The 15,486-nt window shown below is 39.8% G+C and overlaps 1 protein-coding gene across 2 annotated transcripts; it reads right to left on the bottom strand.

The window, feature by feature from the left end:
• Positions 1-1,786: 1,786 nt before the first annotated feature.
• On the bottom strand, positions 1,787-14,279 carry CMPK2 (cytidine/uridine monophosphate kinase 2). Of its 2 annotated transcripts, XM_081944870.1 has the most exons (5): positions 13,506-14,277; positions 9,157-9,271; positions 6,431-6,632; positions 3,518-3,751; positions 1,787-2,361 (listed from the first exon to the last, which is right to left on the bottom strand). In XM_081944870.1, the coding sequence occupies exons 1-5, from the start codon at positions 14,154-14,156 to the stop codon at positions 2,238-2,240; spliced, it is 1,326 nt and encodes a 441-aa protein (XP_081800996.1). In that variant the 5' UTR covers positions 14,157-14,277; the 3' UTR covers positions 1,787-2,237. The 2 variants fall into 2 exon arrangements, with proteins under 2 accessions (XP_081800996.1, XP_081800997.1); XM_081944871.1 differs by lacking the exon at positions 3,518-3,751 and having other exon boundaries at positions 13,506-14,279.
• Positions 14,280-15,486: the final 1,207 nt, after the last annotated feature.

The raw sequence follows: 15,486 nt of genomic DNA, 5'->3' as shown, positions 1-15,486 counted from the left end.
TCAGTGTGGAAGGGATTGCCACTCTCGAATTGGCCTTTTTAGGCACACCAGATGCTGTTTTACTAGGACCTCTTTCCAGAGCACGATACCATAGTCTTTTGTGACTGAAGGGTGCCAATGATTTTGAATGTTTTTTTGTTTGTTTACTAATTATAATTATGTAGCCTTTGAGCAAAACAGAGACTAAAAGGAAATGCTTTCAGGTCATTTCATTTTAGAAACCTGGCACGGAGTACGCCTAAGCTTCTCAGCCAATCCTATTGCCTTTGAGAGGAAATCTTCCTAGAGTCGTGCCAGGCTCATCGTCTTGTTTGGTAGCATGACCCAGTGTCCAACCGTGAATGAGATACTTCTGGTACATCCGAACCTTTTCACTCTTGTCATTTACCCTCCAAAGGAAGGGCAGAAAAATATTTGTTAGAAAGCAACTGTGGTTGCCTAAATTATAGATCCTGAGATGCCTAGTTCTCTCCTGCCCTCTAGTGGGATTATCTACAAAGTTATATAAATTCAAAGATAACCCTTCATGTATACTAAACTTACCCGCGCCGCTTATGTTCTACACTGAAGCTAATTTATGAATTGTGGCAGTCATTTCCATACCATAGAACCAACTCCATCAAGAATCACAAAGCTTAGAATTGAAATTGGATTGTCAATTCTATATACAATATATACTGTATATGACCGTTCAAAAAAGTACAGATCCTCTTGTTTAGCAACCACCAATTGGCATTGCCAACTCGGTTATTAAGGTAAGCGGAACTGCAACCGTGCTTGCAATCTTGCTTCAGCTTTCCTTACCTGCTGAGGTCATAAGTGTGAGGACTAATTGTAAAGTTACTTTTCCATGGCTGCAAATAGTCACTAAACAAGGACTACCTGTAACTCTCATTGAGTCCATAGGCTTATTCTCAGCAAAATAAAATATGGGTTTGCTATGTGAATTGCCTTGTTACAATGCAGCACAACTGTTAACCTTGTTCAACTTAACCTTGTAAACTCTGGAATGTTAATGGTGGAAACTGATTAAAGGCACAGTGGAAATTTTGCTCTGTTAGAAGAAATTATCCAAGACACAGGTGCCATAAGTAGAATCCCTCTAGTAGGGTATTCCAGGCACCTATATTTATTATCTTTCCTGCACAAAAGTCATTTATATTCTGTCACTCTTTTAAATTGGTTAACATGACACAACTTCTCGTCATTCTGTTTGTTTCTTCGTTTTATCTCTGAAACAATGACCCAACAGGCCACAGGTTATCAAATAATAATTAATCCTCTTATTTGAAAGTGAAATCTTAGACAAATAACATCTTCACAGTACACTAGAACTGATTTGAATCTTTGCACAGCTATTCCTCTACACTAGGGACCGGCAACCCACAGTTCTGGAGCTGCATGTGGCTCTTTCATCCCTCTGCTCTGGCTCTGTCGCCAGTCGGCTCCATAATTAATAGGGCTTTCAATTAGGAACAGATAGAGGAAAAAGGACACCGCACTAGGAGACTCTATGGTGAGGAGGAAACCAGATTTCCAGTTGGCAGGGGAAAAATGATGTTGCGCTAGGAGACTCTATGGTGGGGGAACCGGACTTCCAGATGGCTCCAGAATCGAACGGGAGGCTTCCAGTTAGGATCTTTGTGGCTCTTTGAGTGTTTTAAGGTTGCCAACCACTGCTCTACACAAATTCTTCCTTTTAAAATAAGAACCGGCACTTCTTTCTCCTTCCTGCAGCGTGAAGTATTTCCAACAAATATAGCAAGAAAATGGGAGGACACAAAAGGACACCTGGACGCCATTTATTTTTCATTTCAATTCAGAATTTCATCTCCAGTGACCATAGTAATTCATGTTCAAGTCCTTAATTAAGTCTACCTTTTGATAACCCACCTCATTAAAGACTTGCTATAACTTGTCTATGCGATACTGCCACAAAGTTAATTCAGACTGAGAACAAGGATAATATTTTGGAAAATCTACACAAATTTAGTGCCAGTTTACATGATGAATGTGTGTGTACATATTTTGTTTTTAGTTATGAAGAGTAACAACTGCATTCCTTTAGCGGTAGTACATTTCAGTATGATTACATATTTTAAAAATTAGCTTGTCCATATGAAAAACTATTTATTGTCTTGCCTTATGCTTCTCACTTGTTCATAAAATATTAACACCTGTTTTCTATGGGAAATTTTGATTCTGATAGTTATTGACAATAGTGTATACACAAACAGCTATAGGAAATGGAAGTGATTTTTAATCAAATGTAGAGCAGCTTTGGCAACATCTTCTTTAGGAGGATTGGCATCGAGGATATGACATGTTGGATTTTCCATTCTTCTGTAAGCCTCTTCAACTCTATTCAAATAAATACATAGCATTACTAAGTGTAGAAAAACTTCGCATTCATACTAAGAGCCAACTGCAAAACTTTCAGTGTAGTATATACTTCAGAAGCCATGAATTGTGATTTAAATACTTCACCGGAAGGATTCAGCTAGCCATTAATCCAAAATAAAGCAAACTGACATGTCATCCCAGGTTGTCCGAAAAGGAAATATTTTTTAATAGGGCTTGCAAAGCTTTAATTTTAAGCTTTGATCTGAAAGTGAGCCGAATTGTCTACTTGGAAACAATTCAAAGATTTCATGAAGTTGTATACATATGCATAGATACAATTATTAAAAAGAATCAGAGCCTGGCTTAGTTTTTGTATTTCAAATATTTGGATATATTATGGAGTTCACCTAAGAACCCAAGATTTCACATACAGTAGTGTACTCCAGCTTCAATTACTATGGAGCACAATTTCATCTAAAAACACAAAGGCTTATCTGACTGAAGCGGTTACTATTTGCAGCTAATCTACTTGGTATTTTAGGACCCCCCATACAAGGCAGCAGACCCTGAAAAGTGCAATGTCACACATGTACCCTTCTAAGGGTCTTTTTGTCCACCAAAACCAGTGTCAGGGTTCCAAGTAACACCCCTAATGAAAGAAGACTCCAAGGTTTGAGTTTCCTCAAAGTTCCATTTTATTAGAGATGTCATATTGGCACAACTGGGAAAACACGAATCTGAAAGTTTCCAGGTTTTCCCCACTCAAACCAAAGTTCAAGTCCCTGCCCCAGCATTCACATTTCCACCACATGGTTCAATCAAGTAGCATTCAAAACTGGAGATGCCTCCCAGTCACACCATTGCAGTTGCATGGCAAGATGGCCTTGACTCTCTGAGAAAGGAATGTTATTTAGACTATATATCTCCCATACTCCATATAATCCCCCCTCCCACTTTCCCACAGTAGAAATTGTAGCAGGCCTGAATCCCTAATGCAAAAGATGGCTTCCAGGTCTGATAACCAGTACATAACTCTTCCCCAAGATATTCATAATTAATTTCCCATAATTAATCAACCCCTATTACACTTTTTCCTTAGCATAAAAAGAGCAAGATTTTCATGGTTTGCTAATAAGGAATATAGTGGCACCCTGTTTTGGATTTTAGTACATACCTTTGACGGAAGACATCATTCGCTTCCAAATCCACCTCTTCTCTTGTTTTCTCGATCCCACGTCCCTGTAGCCTCCGGATTCTTTCTTCAGGGCTAACAGTTAACAGCAAGACAATGTCTGGACTCAGAAGATCATCAGGCCAGTGATACACCAAGTGATGAGGTGGAGGAAGATTTTGCACCTTCCCAGTTATTTCAGTTGCAATTGCGTATGCTGCAGTGCTGTGCCAATATCTGTCCAAACAAAGGCATTAGTGTGAGTTTCAGACCAAGATTATCTATAATTCTTTGCTTCTAGAACCATCAATTCTTGCATATGAAATGAACTGTGAAGACAACTCTGCCTCCCACAAAATGGTCCTGGGGAAGGATAGGCTGGATTCCTTCTCTTGTGGAATGTCACCTTCAGGGATCAGGGAACAGGTCTTCTCAGCTGCAGCCCAACTTCTCTGGAACATCATTCCAAAGACTAGAATTCACACTACTCGCTTTTCCGAAAGCTATTAAAACTAGCTTTGCTGGAGTCCTTTGAGAGTAAAATTAGAGTGAGGGGGAAGTCTCCTGTTGTATTGTGACTATAATGTGGGGTATTCGTATTTTAATGTTGCATTTTTGTAAGTTGCCTTGAGTCTTGTTGGATGGATCAGTATGTAAATTTTAACAAGTATATAAATATTTTTTTTCATTTGATCTGAATGGTTTTAAGGAACTTAAACCCTCATTTTCTCTTCACAAGGATCTTGTCATACAGCCTTAACCAAGCAAAGTGATTTTCTTAAAACACAAACTAAGCTCTGTGAAGACTTGGACTGCAGCACCGTAAATTTTTCCTTAAAATTTTGTCAGAAAATAACAGAGTTGGTTGTACAGGTACTTTTCTTCAGACTGCAGTATGATCACCAGACTCAAATTCAATGTGATACAAGAATACAACACATAAATATGAAAAAAAATCTTAAAAAGTTCATTTTCTGATATTTTAAAAATTCAATTTTCTCGTAATGTTAAGTTATTTGAATGTAATGGGATGTATGAGTGATACAGACACATACACACACACAGACACAATAAATTACATAAAGATCAGAATTAGTCATTCTGAGTGAACAAGACTGAAGAAGAATAAATGGCTTTAAGTCCTCTTGTACCCCTGTTACTGTATTTATTTCTCCAGGCAGCTGTTAAACAAATACCACGTTAAAACACTTTCTTACAATTTACTTTTATTTTGTTTTGTTTTGTCAGTTTAAAGGATAAGTCATTCTGTGGTTCACTAAGTTTGGGAAATTAAAGTATTGAAAGATCAGGCAAGGTATTTTTTAATTTTATTAATTTATTTAGAAAATCTATATTGTCGCCTACTCGCACATGGTGACTAAAGGTGTATTTATATTTTGACCTATCTGTATCTTACTCATATAGATGCCAACATAATACTAATACTGTACCAAACTGTATATAGTTTACCCTTTTCATGACTGAAGAAAAAAATAATTTGAATGGCTGATGTATTTTAGAAACAAAAGTGAACTCTGCATCCTCAAAAGAGATCTAAAAATTTACTACTTTTAAAAATAATTTGAAAATTTTAAGACTCCAAAGGAGTCAAATTCAAGGTATCAGCTTAAGAACCATTATATCCTAATACTTTATTGTACCACAGATATGGTAGCCACAGCATCCATTATATCACTGGCTGCTTTGGAAGCTCCTCAGTTTCATTCAATACAGATGGGAACACAAATTAAAAGCACAAATACAAGTCCTTTTTAGCAATCTAAAGTCCATGGTTGTTTTGATACCATTAATTGAAAATTATTTCTTTCAATCACTTTTGACCCCAGAGGACTGCCTAGACTAGTCCCTGCAGTTTTCTTGGCAAACTTTTTGAAAAGTGGTTTGCCATTTTCTTTTTCTAGTATATATATACCCACTGATTATTCCGAAAGTTCAGAACTGTAATAGAGTAAAATAACCACAGGCAATAGATAATTAAAATGCATGGTAACTTCCTCTTTCTTTCTTTCTTTCCTTTCTTTCTTCTTTCTCTCTCTCCTTCCTTCCTTTTTCTTTATTTCTCTCTCTCCTTCTTTCTTTCCTTCCTTTCTTCTATCTATCTATCTATCATCTATCTATCATCTATCTATCTATCATCTATCTATCTATCTATCTATCTATCTATCTATCTATCTATCTATCTATCTATCTATCTATCTATCTATCAATGGCTATGTGTGTGTGTATGTTTCAGCATAATTCTGGAACGCCTCGAGCAATTTCAACCAAACGTGGTACACAGATTACTTACTCTCTGGAAAAAAAATACTGTGGGGGTAAGACACACCTAACACCCCTCGGGTGTGTGGGGGTGTTCTGTTAAGATACAGCCTGTTGTGCCTTAAAATGGCTTCTACTGTACTGCCGTAAAATGGCTTTTACTGTACAGCACAGTGGAATTGCGCTAGTAATGGCTTCACAGTACTCCACAAGGGGATTCCCTCTGGTAAGGGGGAAAATCCAACATTAGAAATGATGTTTGGTCCAGACTTTTTCCTGGACTTTTTCCCCTTGTAAATAAATATCGGCAATGCTGGGTTATCAGCTAGTCTTTCATAAAATACTAAAAACACAACTTGTACAATTAACAAGGCAGGACATTTTTTCAATGAAGGTAATTTATGTTTGTTGAGTCCCTGATGCTTTCTGAGTTTGGTTATTTTCTTGTAAACGTTTCACTATCCAACTATGTAACACCATCTATGCAGGTAAATGTGGGGTTGCTCCCTGTCTATATGGAGCGGCTTGTGCAGCCAGTTTTGAAACATTTGCAAGCAAACAGCCAAGCTCAAAGAGTCCCAAGGTTCATCTCTGAACTACATTTTCTTCCATTGGAAACACTTTGTTTTTGCAAACCTGTCTAGAATCACTGGTGACTTAAAGGATTCTTTGGCTACTTCAGAAGCCACGATGTAGTTAGTCAGTGCATAGAAGGCTCTCCGTATGAGTGGTGGTTCATCATCAAAAATCTTCCGCCACTGGCCAACGCAAGATGGAGGAGTCCTCAAGAGTATAGCATTCAGGGAGTCTTTCAAAAAATGAGTCACTGTTGTTTTGCCTACATTTGGTACAGGAAAGAAAGTCACCCTTAGTTATGACACAACAGGGGAATCGATCGAGTTTGCAAGAATTTAGATTAGATCATTGGTATCATAGACAATAGTCTACTGTGTTTGTATCTCTCCCTGTCTTATCTGCAGATAAAATAAATTTTTGTGGAGAACTATCAGCCATTCTCTTGGCAGAGCCGTAGTGGCGCAGTGGTTAGAATGCAGTATTGCAGGCTAATTCTGCCAATTGCTAGCAGTTCGATCCCAACTGGCTCAAGGTAGACTCGGCCTTCCCTCCTTCCGAGGTCAGTAAAATGAGGACCCAGATGGTTGGGGGCAATAGGCTGACTCTGTAAGCAGCTTAGAGAGGGCTGTAACGCACTGTGAGGCAGTATATAAGTCTAAGTACTATTGCTATTGCTAGTTGCTGTGACTTGAAGGAAGAAGAGGTGAAGATGGAATCCTCTTACTTCCTTAGTAACACTGCCTCATAACTGCCACCAATCCTGCTGTGAAGAGATGTCATGAAGGCAAGAAGCAACTTTCTTGTACCTGCACTGAATGAACTGGGATTAAGATAGATAGGATTTAAACTTCACAAAAGGGTTTAATCCACTATTTGCATGAATCCACTGGCCTCATTCACAAATCACACGTTCTGCTAAGCCATAAAATGATCTGTTTGGTTTAATATTCAGTGTGCATCCTATCGTGGTTTTTAACAAACTATAATTATGTTCAAATTCAGCCAGTTGGGCATTATTCAATAAACCATGGTCAAATAAACTAATGCAGGAGTAGAATGCCATTTCCTAGGTATTGTTATAAACAGCATGCTGTTTAGTGAATTACTAAACAAGGTGGAAAATAATGCATAGTCACCTGGCATTACTTATGAACTAAAACAGATTAATGTATATCAACCTTTCTCACTCTGTGCCCTTACATTATGTTGGCCTACAATTCCTATGATCCTCACAAGAATCAGTGGAACAGCTTGCCTCCAGAAGTTGTGAATGCCCCAACACTGGAAGTCTTTAAGAAGATGTTGGATAGCTATTTGTCTGAAACGGTATAGGGTTTCCTGCCTAGGCAGGGGGTTGGACTAGAAGACCTCCAAGGTCCCTTCCAACTCTACTATTGTATTGTATTGTATTAAGAATGGCAAGGGAACTATGAGGGAGGTAGAAAGATGGATTTGCAAGCTATATTTGATCCATACACTGTCAGTTACACAACCCTGCCATATGACAAAGATTTCTGTTTTCTACTAACCTTAACATCTATTCACTAGTCCTCAAATTACTATCAAACACATTTCACTTCTATTTAATTGTTGCGATTTTATTTTCTTGCTAATTTGGACACTCTAATGACCTCCAAAATAACTAATCACCTACAAAGAATTCTGGGCAGTATGTCTCTTGCATTCCTTATTCATTTATTGCTTTGATGCAACTACAATTTATTTATTTTCAAAAGATCCATAACTCTCAAGCCTGGTGAAAGTGTTCTAAGGGCAGTGGTAAAAAAGTAAACAATTACATAGAGTAGCTAAATTGCTGGTATTTTTCAATGGGAAGAATTTTTAAGCAAGTTAATCCAATGTATTCTATTTACAAATTGAGATCCTATTTATCAGCATCTGCAACAAATTAGGATTGGATGCCAGATTGTCAGTCCACATACCCATTAGGAAGATATATTGTTAGTTACACACAAAAAAAGGAGATACTCTAGTCCTTCCCCTCCACTGAAGAGAGAAAATAATTGGCCTTTTAAGACAAAGGGAAGAAATCCAATGGTCTGTTGACTGAACTTGGAAAAAGCATAGGGGCTACCATCCTTTCCCCAGCTTTTAATTCTCAAGAGGCTTCTGAGTGCAATTTAAAGTAGTTGCACTAAACTATAAAATCTTACAGTTATCATAGACTGTGTGAATGATCTTGAGAAAAGAGGGGAAGAGATGCTGCCTAGGAAACAGTCAGACAAGAGAACATGTTAATGTGCTCACTTGTCTGCTCTTAAACTTGATTTTTTTTTTTTAGTTTTAAGATGTTGCACAAACCCTGCTTTCAGTTCAGTGTTATGCAAACCCACAAAGTAAGTTGATTTGATACTATATGACAGTGATGGCTAACCTTTTTCTAAAGGTATGCCAAAATTGTGTGCCTGTTATTGCATGCGCATGTACGCCCCACCCACACGGGGGGGGGGTTGCCCTCCCCAGGCTCCGGAGGCTTTCCTGAAGCCTGGGGAAGGCAAAAAACAGCCCAATAACCCAACCATTGGGCCTGTTTTTTGTCCTTTCTAGGCTCTGGAGGCTTTCCTGAAGTTGGGGAGGGCGAAAACAGCCAAAAATCAGCTGGCCAGCGTGCACATGCGTGACAGAGCTGAGGGCTGCTGTGCCGGCAAATATGGCTCTGCATGCCACCTGTGGCACACGTGCCATAGGTTCGCCATCACGGCTATATGAAATGTGTCAGCCAAAGAACAGCTTATGCTTTCCTAAAAATATGTCTTTTTTCTTACCTGTTGCATCTAGTCCTTCAATAACGATTACAGGAAAATTTCCTTTCTTTGGATGTTTAGGACACTTATCCACGAGTTCTAGAATCAGTCTGGATTCAGGAATTATTGAAGTGCACTGTAACGAGAAGATACATTGATTCTTCTAAGGACTAGAAGCAGTACTTAAGGAACAATGCTCATGAGGTCCACTTGAAATGCCAGGTAGACTAAAGAACATGGCTCCTGCATCCTGAGCAACAGTTCTGTCACCTGAAAGAAATTCAGCTGACATTCACAAGAGACAGATACCGAAATCTCTGTCTTCCACATAGGAGCTATAACTTGGCCATTCAACGGGTAGATCATAGGAAAGCAACACATTAAAAAACCTCAAGTCTGACTGGACTAATTTAAAAGATATTGTGCAATTAAACCTGCACATTTTATAAGGTTCTTTGGAATATGTATCCATGTCCCCTTTATCCATATTTTCTTCAAGAAAACATACATAATCCCTGTTCAAGACATTCCGGGGTACAAATAGAATGCAGATATTGAAAAACTAAGTTTGAACAATATGGTATCATGTTTTGCATAATGATACACAATTTACATTCCCCACAAGGATTTTTCATACATTTTCCCTTTAAATAAACATTTTATTGTTCAAAAACAAAAATCAAAAGGCCTTGGTAAAGTATACTTCTATTCTAACTGCTTTAATAACATAAAAAAACCCATGACAAATACCATAGTCTGGCTCAAATAAAACTTTTGAGAAGATACAACTTTTACAGAATAAAAGATTTCTATACCAATAGGGAACCCCTCAATAAACAAGACATACATCAATGAGTAAGTGAAAAGTTGCAATTGTTTTTGTTAATTATTAAATTTCTACTGGGCATTAAGGATGTTAGACTTTGAACAATTCAGTATTATACTAATTTTGAGAACTTAATACTTAATTATACAGAATAACTAAAGAGAACAATCTCAAAACTTTATAGGTTACTATTGAAGTTAGAAACAAGAGAGCTACCTCTTCCTCTTAAACTAAGGAAGCTTAGGTTACTCATTTTGGTAAACTCATTGAGGAGATAAATTGGCAGGCATTATAGAAATCAGGTTGATTGACCCAGGTTTCAATGCAAGAAATTCTTGAGAAGATTTTACATCATTAGCACTTGATTCTAGGCAGATTGGCACCTGTACATATTATTCTTCCAAATTTTGGATAAGTTATCTTTTACTTCATTTGTAGTAATCATGCAATAAAGTTATTTATTTGGGGGGGGGGGACACAAAATCATATTTAAAAAGAATTGTATATAACCCAGAGTTACTGAATTTATTTTTGAGTCTAAATAAAAAATGAGAAATGTAAACTACTTAATTTTAGCAGCTAAAATAATTGCCCAATATTGGAAACAAATAGATAACTGAATAATTAAGGTGTGGATTAACAAGATCTCTTCAATTGCCATGTTGGAAAAAGATTATAGATACAGTGAAAATGCACCAGATATAGGAACTACAATTCTATCAAATTTGATGAACATTATATTTAATTTCTGTTCCAATAGAAATACCGTTGGTAAAGCTTTAGATATATATTAACTATCGACATATATATTGTCTATCTTATTAGCAGGTTTTAAAATAAGCATACATAAAAACATTATATATGTATGTGTGCGTATGCATCACAAATTTATGTCAGTTACTTGATAGTTCAATAACTAAAAGCAAAAACCCTCCTGAAATTTAAACAAGCATCATTAAAAGTCACATGTTAATATAATTATTTCATATATGGTATTCCAAATGTGCCATGGAAAAGGAGTTCCTGAATGTAATTTAGTGCCTTTTCTTCAAATAGACATGAATGAATCAACCCAGGTGAAAGTAATATACTGGGGGAGGTGTGTGTGCGTTATTTCTGTGCCTTTGAATAAGTTTTTGGCTCCTAGCAATTGCCTGCAGCTTATCTGGCAATATTTTAGAAATGGTTTGGCCTTGTCTCCTTTCCAGAGCTGAGAAAATGCGACTGGCAAAAGGTCATCCAGCTGGTAGAAAGAATTAGAGCTCAGTCTTCTGTCCAGACAGATATCTTAACACTACAGGTAATCCTTGCTTTACGATTGCAATGGAGCTGGCCCATTACAGCTGAAAGTCATGATGAATTTAAGGTAGGGTCATTCACATGGCGAACCCAATTTCATGACCCTTTTTACAGCAGTCATTAAGCAACCACTGCGGTCATAAAGCAACTACCATGGTCGTTAAACAGCCTCCACAAATTAAGCAAACACATTGTTTGCTATGGGTCATTCTTGTGTAAAATTGGAAGTGAAAAATGGTTTCTCGTAAAAATGTTGTAAATCACAGTAATGTGATTGCAGGACATTGCAAACGGTTTTAAATATGAGCCAGTTGCCAAGTACTCAAAATGCAGTCATGTGGTATTGAGAGGGAGCAGCCATCGGAACTGGGTCATACGTACATTCTTTGGGGGAGCGACCATAACCTCAAATGGTCGCTAAGCAACGAATCATAAGTCAAGGACAACCTATACACCAAACAGGCTCTCATATTATATCGTGAAGCATACAAAAAGTCAATTAACCCAAGCAACCAAAAACAAAAGAGACAACTTTAGCTTTACAACAGAGTCAGAGCTGGTCACCCTGTGACTGTCCCTATTTTTGTGGCCATTGTTAAGCGAATGCCACGGTCCTTAAGCGAACCAGTTATTTGCTGTGGGCTGAGTTTGCTGAAAACCTGAAGTAAATAAGTTTTTACTTTTTTATTTAAAAAAGGCATAAAATGCAGTTCATTGAACCACAGGACACTGAAAAAAAGCTATAAATGCAGGTCGAATGCGGAGTTCCCAAAATGTGATCCCATGAGCCCATCCTTGAGAGGGCCTTTGTAATTTTGAATGGTTGCTAAGCAACCAGTCGTAAGTCGAGGACTGCTTATATACACTGGATGTCAAGGCCCAAGATATGAAGAGCTTCTTGGAGAAAACCATGACAACTTTTGATTGCCATTGCAATTTAGCATGATTGCCATTGCAATTTAATCCAGTTATGCCTCTTGCAGGAGGCACATGTAGGTCTATTTAACACAAGGCCTCAAAGCCTTTAGCTTATCAACTGCTTCATGAATTTATGAAAATTATTTAATTAACACAATGTTTCCTAATAAATACTATGAATAATAACATTGACTCTTGATGATTGATCCGTTTGGGGTATTGATCAGTTTGAGGGGCTCTGATTTATCACTTCATTATGCAGCCTGAGGAATTCTGGGAGTTGAAGTCTGCCCATTGTAAAACTTACAAGTTTGTGAAACACTTAGTCCTAGATGATCTGACTGAGTCTTTTTTTCAATTTATAATTTATCTAACTTATGTATTTAAAAAAGGTAAATGGTGTGGCTGCAACATCAAGCCTACTTTATCATCATCCCCCTCTACCCTTCCCCCCTCCCCAACATCCAAAGTTCTGGAAATGTGAAAAAAGGGTTCCTCTGTTGGTGCCATTACTGATTAGATCAGGGCTATCCAACCTTGGCAACTTTAAGACTTGTAGGCTCCCAGAATTCCTTAGCCAGCCATGCTATTGGGGAACTGTGGGAGTTGAAGTCCACAGGTGTTAAAGTTGCCAAGGTTGGACACTCCTGATTTAGACCCAAGCAAGGCTGTTTCCCCTGTACGATCTCCTAACTCTATCAAACCTCTTCCATCACTCTATCCACCGAAGCCACCTGGTCACTCTTTGGCTTTCACTTGCCCGGAGACACCCTCCTTCCCCCTGTATATAGGTAGTCCTCAACTTATGACCAAAAGTTTTGTTGCCAAGCAAGAGAATTGTTGAGTGAGTTTTGCCCCGTTTTATGACCTTTCCTGCTCCAGTTGTTAAGTGAATCGCTGCAGTTAACTTAGCAGAATGGTTGTAAACCTGGCTTCCCCATTGACTTGCTTTGTCAGAAGACTGCCAAAAGCAAGCACATGAACTCAGGATACTGCAACTGTCATAAATACGAACCAGTTGCCAAGCCTCTGAATTCACTTGACGGCGAGGCTGCTGCAACGGTCGTATGTGTGAGACACATGGTCCCAAGTCACTTTTTCAATGCCGTTGTTAATTTTGAACAGTCACTAAACAAACTGCTGCATGTCAAGATCTACCTGTGCTTCTGCTACAGGTAGTCCTGACAAGGAGGGCTGGTTCTGCCTCCTTAAACCAGGAGTCCCCAAACATGGCAACTTTAAGACTTGGGGACTTCAAATCCCAGAATTCTCCAGCCAGCTATGCTGGGATTTGCCAAGTTTGAAGGCCTCTGTCCTAAACACTTACTTCTTCCAGCACTTGTCGGGCAGCTTCCCGAGACCTGAACACGGTGTTGCCCAGAAGGTGAGGAACCGCAGGGTGGAACTCCGCTTCTTCGGCGGCCACCACATTCGCTCTGCCCAGCAGCTCGCTCTCCTTTCCCGCCCCCTGGAAGCCCCACAAGGTGCAGCCCAGCCGGCCGCCTTCGCCTTCCTCGTACACGCACAGGTGAGCCGGGAGCAGCAGGCCCCGCAAGAGCTCGTCCAAAAAGGCCCGCGTCTCCGGCAGCCCCCGCTCGTCCTGGACCAAGAAGCCCTTCTCCAGCAGAGCTCCGCCACGCCCGTAGCAGAGGAGCGGCAGGACTCGGCCCCGAGCGCCCCAAGGCGCCTCCTCCAGCCGGCGCTGCAATGTCCCCTGCAGCCGGGCAGCCCGGACGCGCTCCCGCAGGTTTGGAGCCACGGGGACGCCGAAGGAATAGCATCTGCCCGGAGGGGGAAGAAAGCAGCCGGGCCTGGCGCGGTGGGCTGGCTGCTCTCCGGCGCCGCTCAGGGTGAAATAGGCTATCTCCGCCCCTGCCGATCCGGCCACGAAGGAGCGATCCAGCCAGCCCGCTTGTTTCGCAGAGAGCAGCCTATCCATGGCTAATTGTAGCAGCCGAAGGGACTTAGGGTGCGGCATGAGGAGAAACGAAACCGGGAGCGTCTTAAGAAGCCGCCTAGGGGCCGGCCGGCAGATCCACGAACGAGTGGACCAAAACAGTCGCCCGACTCTGCTGTTACCGCCAGGAGGAAAGGGAGAGACCGGCGGAGAAACGAAAGCAAACCCCCCCCCCCCTTCTGCGACTTTGCACAGGAAACCGAAACTTACCCACGAGGAAGTTAGGATTCAAGTAACCCTGTGCAAAAGTGAATAGGGGAACGCTATGGGAAAAAAAGGAAACCGAGAGGATTTGGGAAATGAAGCCGATGACTTTCACGAAAGTGAACTTTTTGTGAAAGTTCACGGAGAGATCTGAGTATTAGCAAGCAGGCGAGCGCCTCTGATAAATTTGCCTTTCGTTTGTTTTGAAGAAGAAGAAGAAAAGGTTGGGATCCGAAGCAAATGCAAATAAATTTAGAACAGAACAAAATAAAATAGAATAAGAGCAGAGCAGAATAGAATAGGAGTAGAATAGAATAGAATAACAGAATTGGAAGGAACCTTATAGGTCATCTAGTCCACCCCCCTGCTCAAGCAGGAGACCCTACACCAGTGGTTCCCAATGTGAGGCCCATGCCCCACGGGGTGGGGGCAATTTGATTTTTAATGAGGGCAATTTGAATCTTGTTTAAACCAAGTTAATGGCCTTTTAGGCTTTCTCTGCGTAAATAAAGTTCACTTTTTGAGTAAAGTAAGAATTATATGTCACTGGGTTGAGGTGGGCATCAGGATTTTAGAGATGCTTAGGTGGGGCATGGCCCAAAAAAGGGTTGGGAAACACTCCCCTACTTCTTTTCTGATAGATGGCAGTCCAGTGATGAAAGAGAAGGCACAACATTTGCTGGAGTTTTGTATGTGAGTACATCAGATTAACGTTCCTATCTTCTGGGGGAAATGTTAACATACAAAATAAAGAGTGCCCCCATTTTTATACACAGGGTGTTGATTTGAATTAGTGCCCAACTGCCTTGGACACTGATGTGCAAAACAAACATTATTCCTCTTCACAGCAGCATCTGTAACTACATATGCCCAGAATGCAGTCGTCTTAGTTTTGCTGCAGAAATTGGACAGGGTGGATAGGAAAAAGAAACACCTATGAAATTTGATTTCTGACAAATTTCTGCTAAATTGGGATCAGGAGGATTTCCAACTTGATAATTAAACCACAGCATGTTGAGTGTTGAATTTTTAGTGGTTTGGTAGCCAACACAGTACATTTACAATTTTTTAAATTTCTGAAAACAACTTTTAATCTGGTATGCAATTAGGGTGGCTTGTTCTGCAAATATATTGCACAGCCTCAATA

This window comes from Natrix helvetica (assembly GCF_964273705.1).
Source record: "Natrix helvetica genome assembly, chromosome: 2".
Classification (NCBI taxonomy): Eukaryota; Metazoa; Chordata; class Lepidosauria; order Squamata; family Natricidae; genus Natrix; species Natrix helvetica.
Note: the sequence above shows the minus strand (reverse complement) of the source record. Positions and strands in the feature narration are given on the sequence as shown.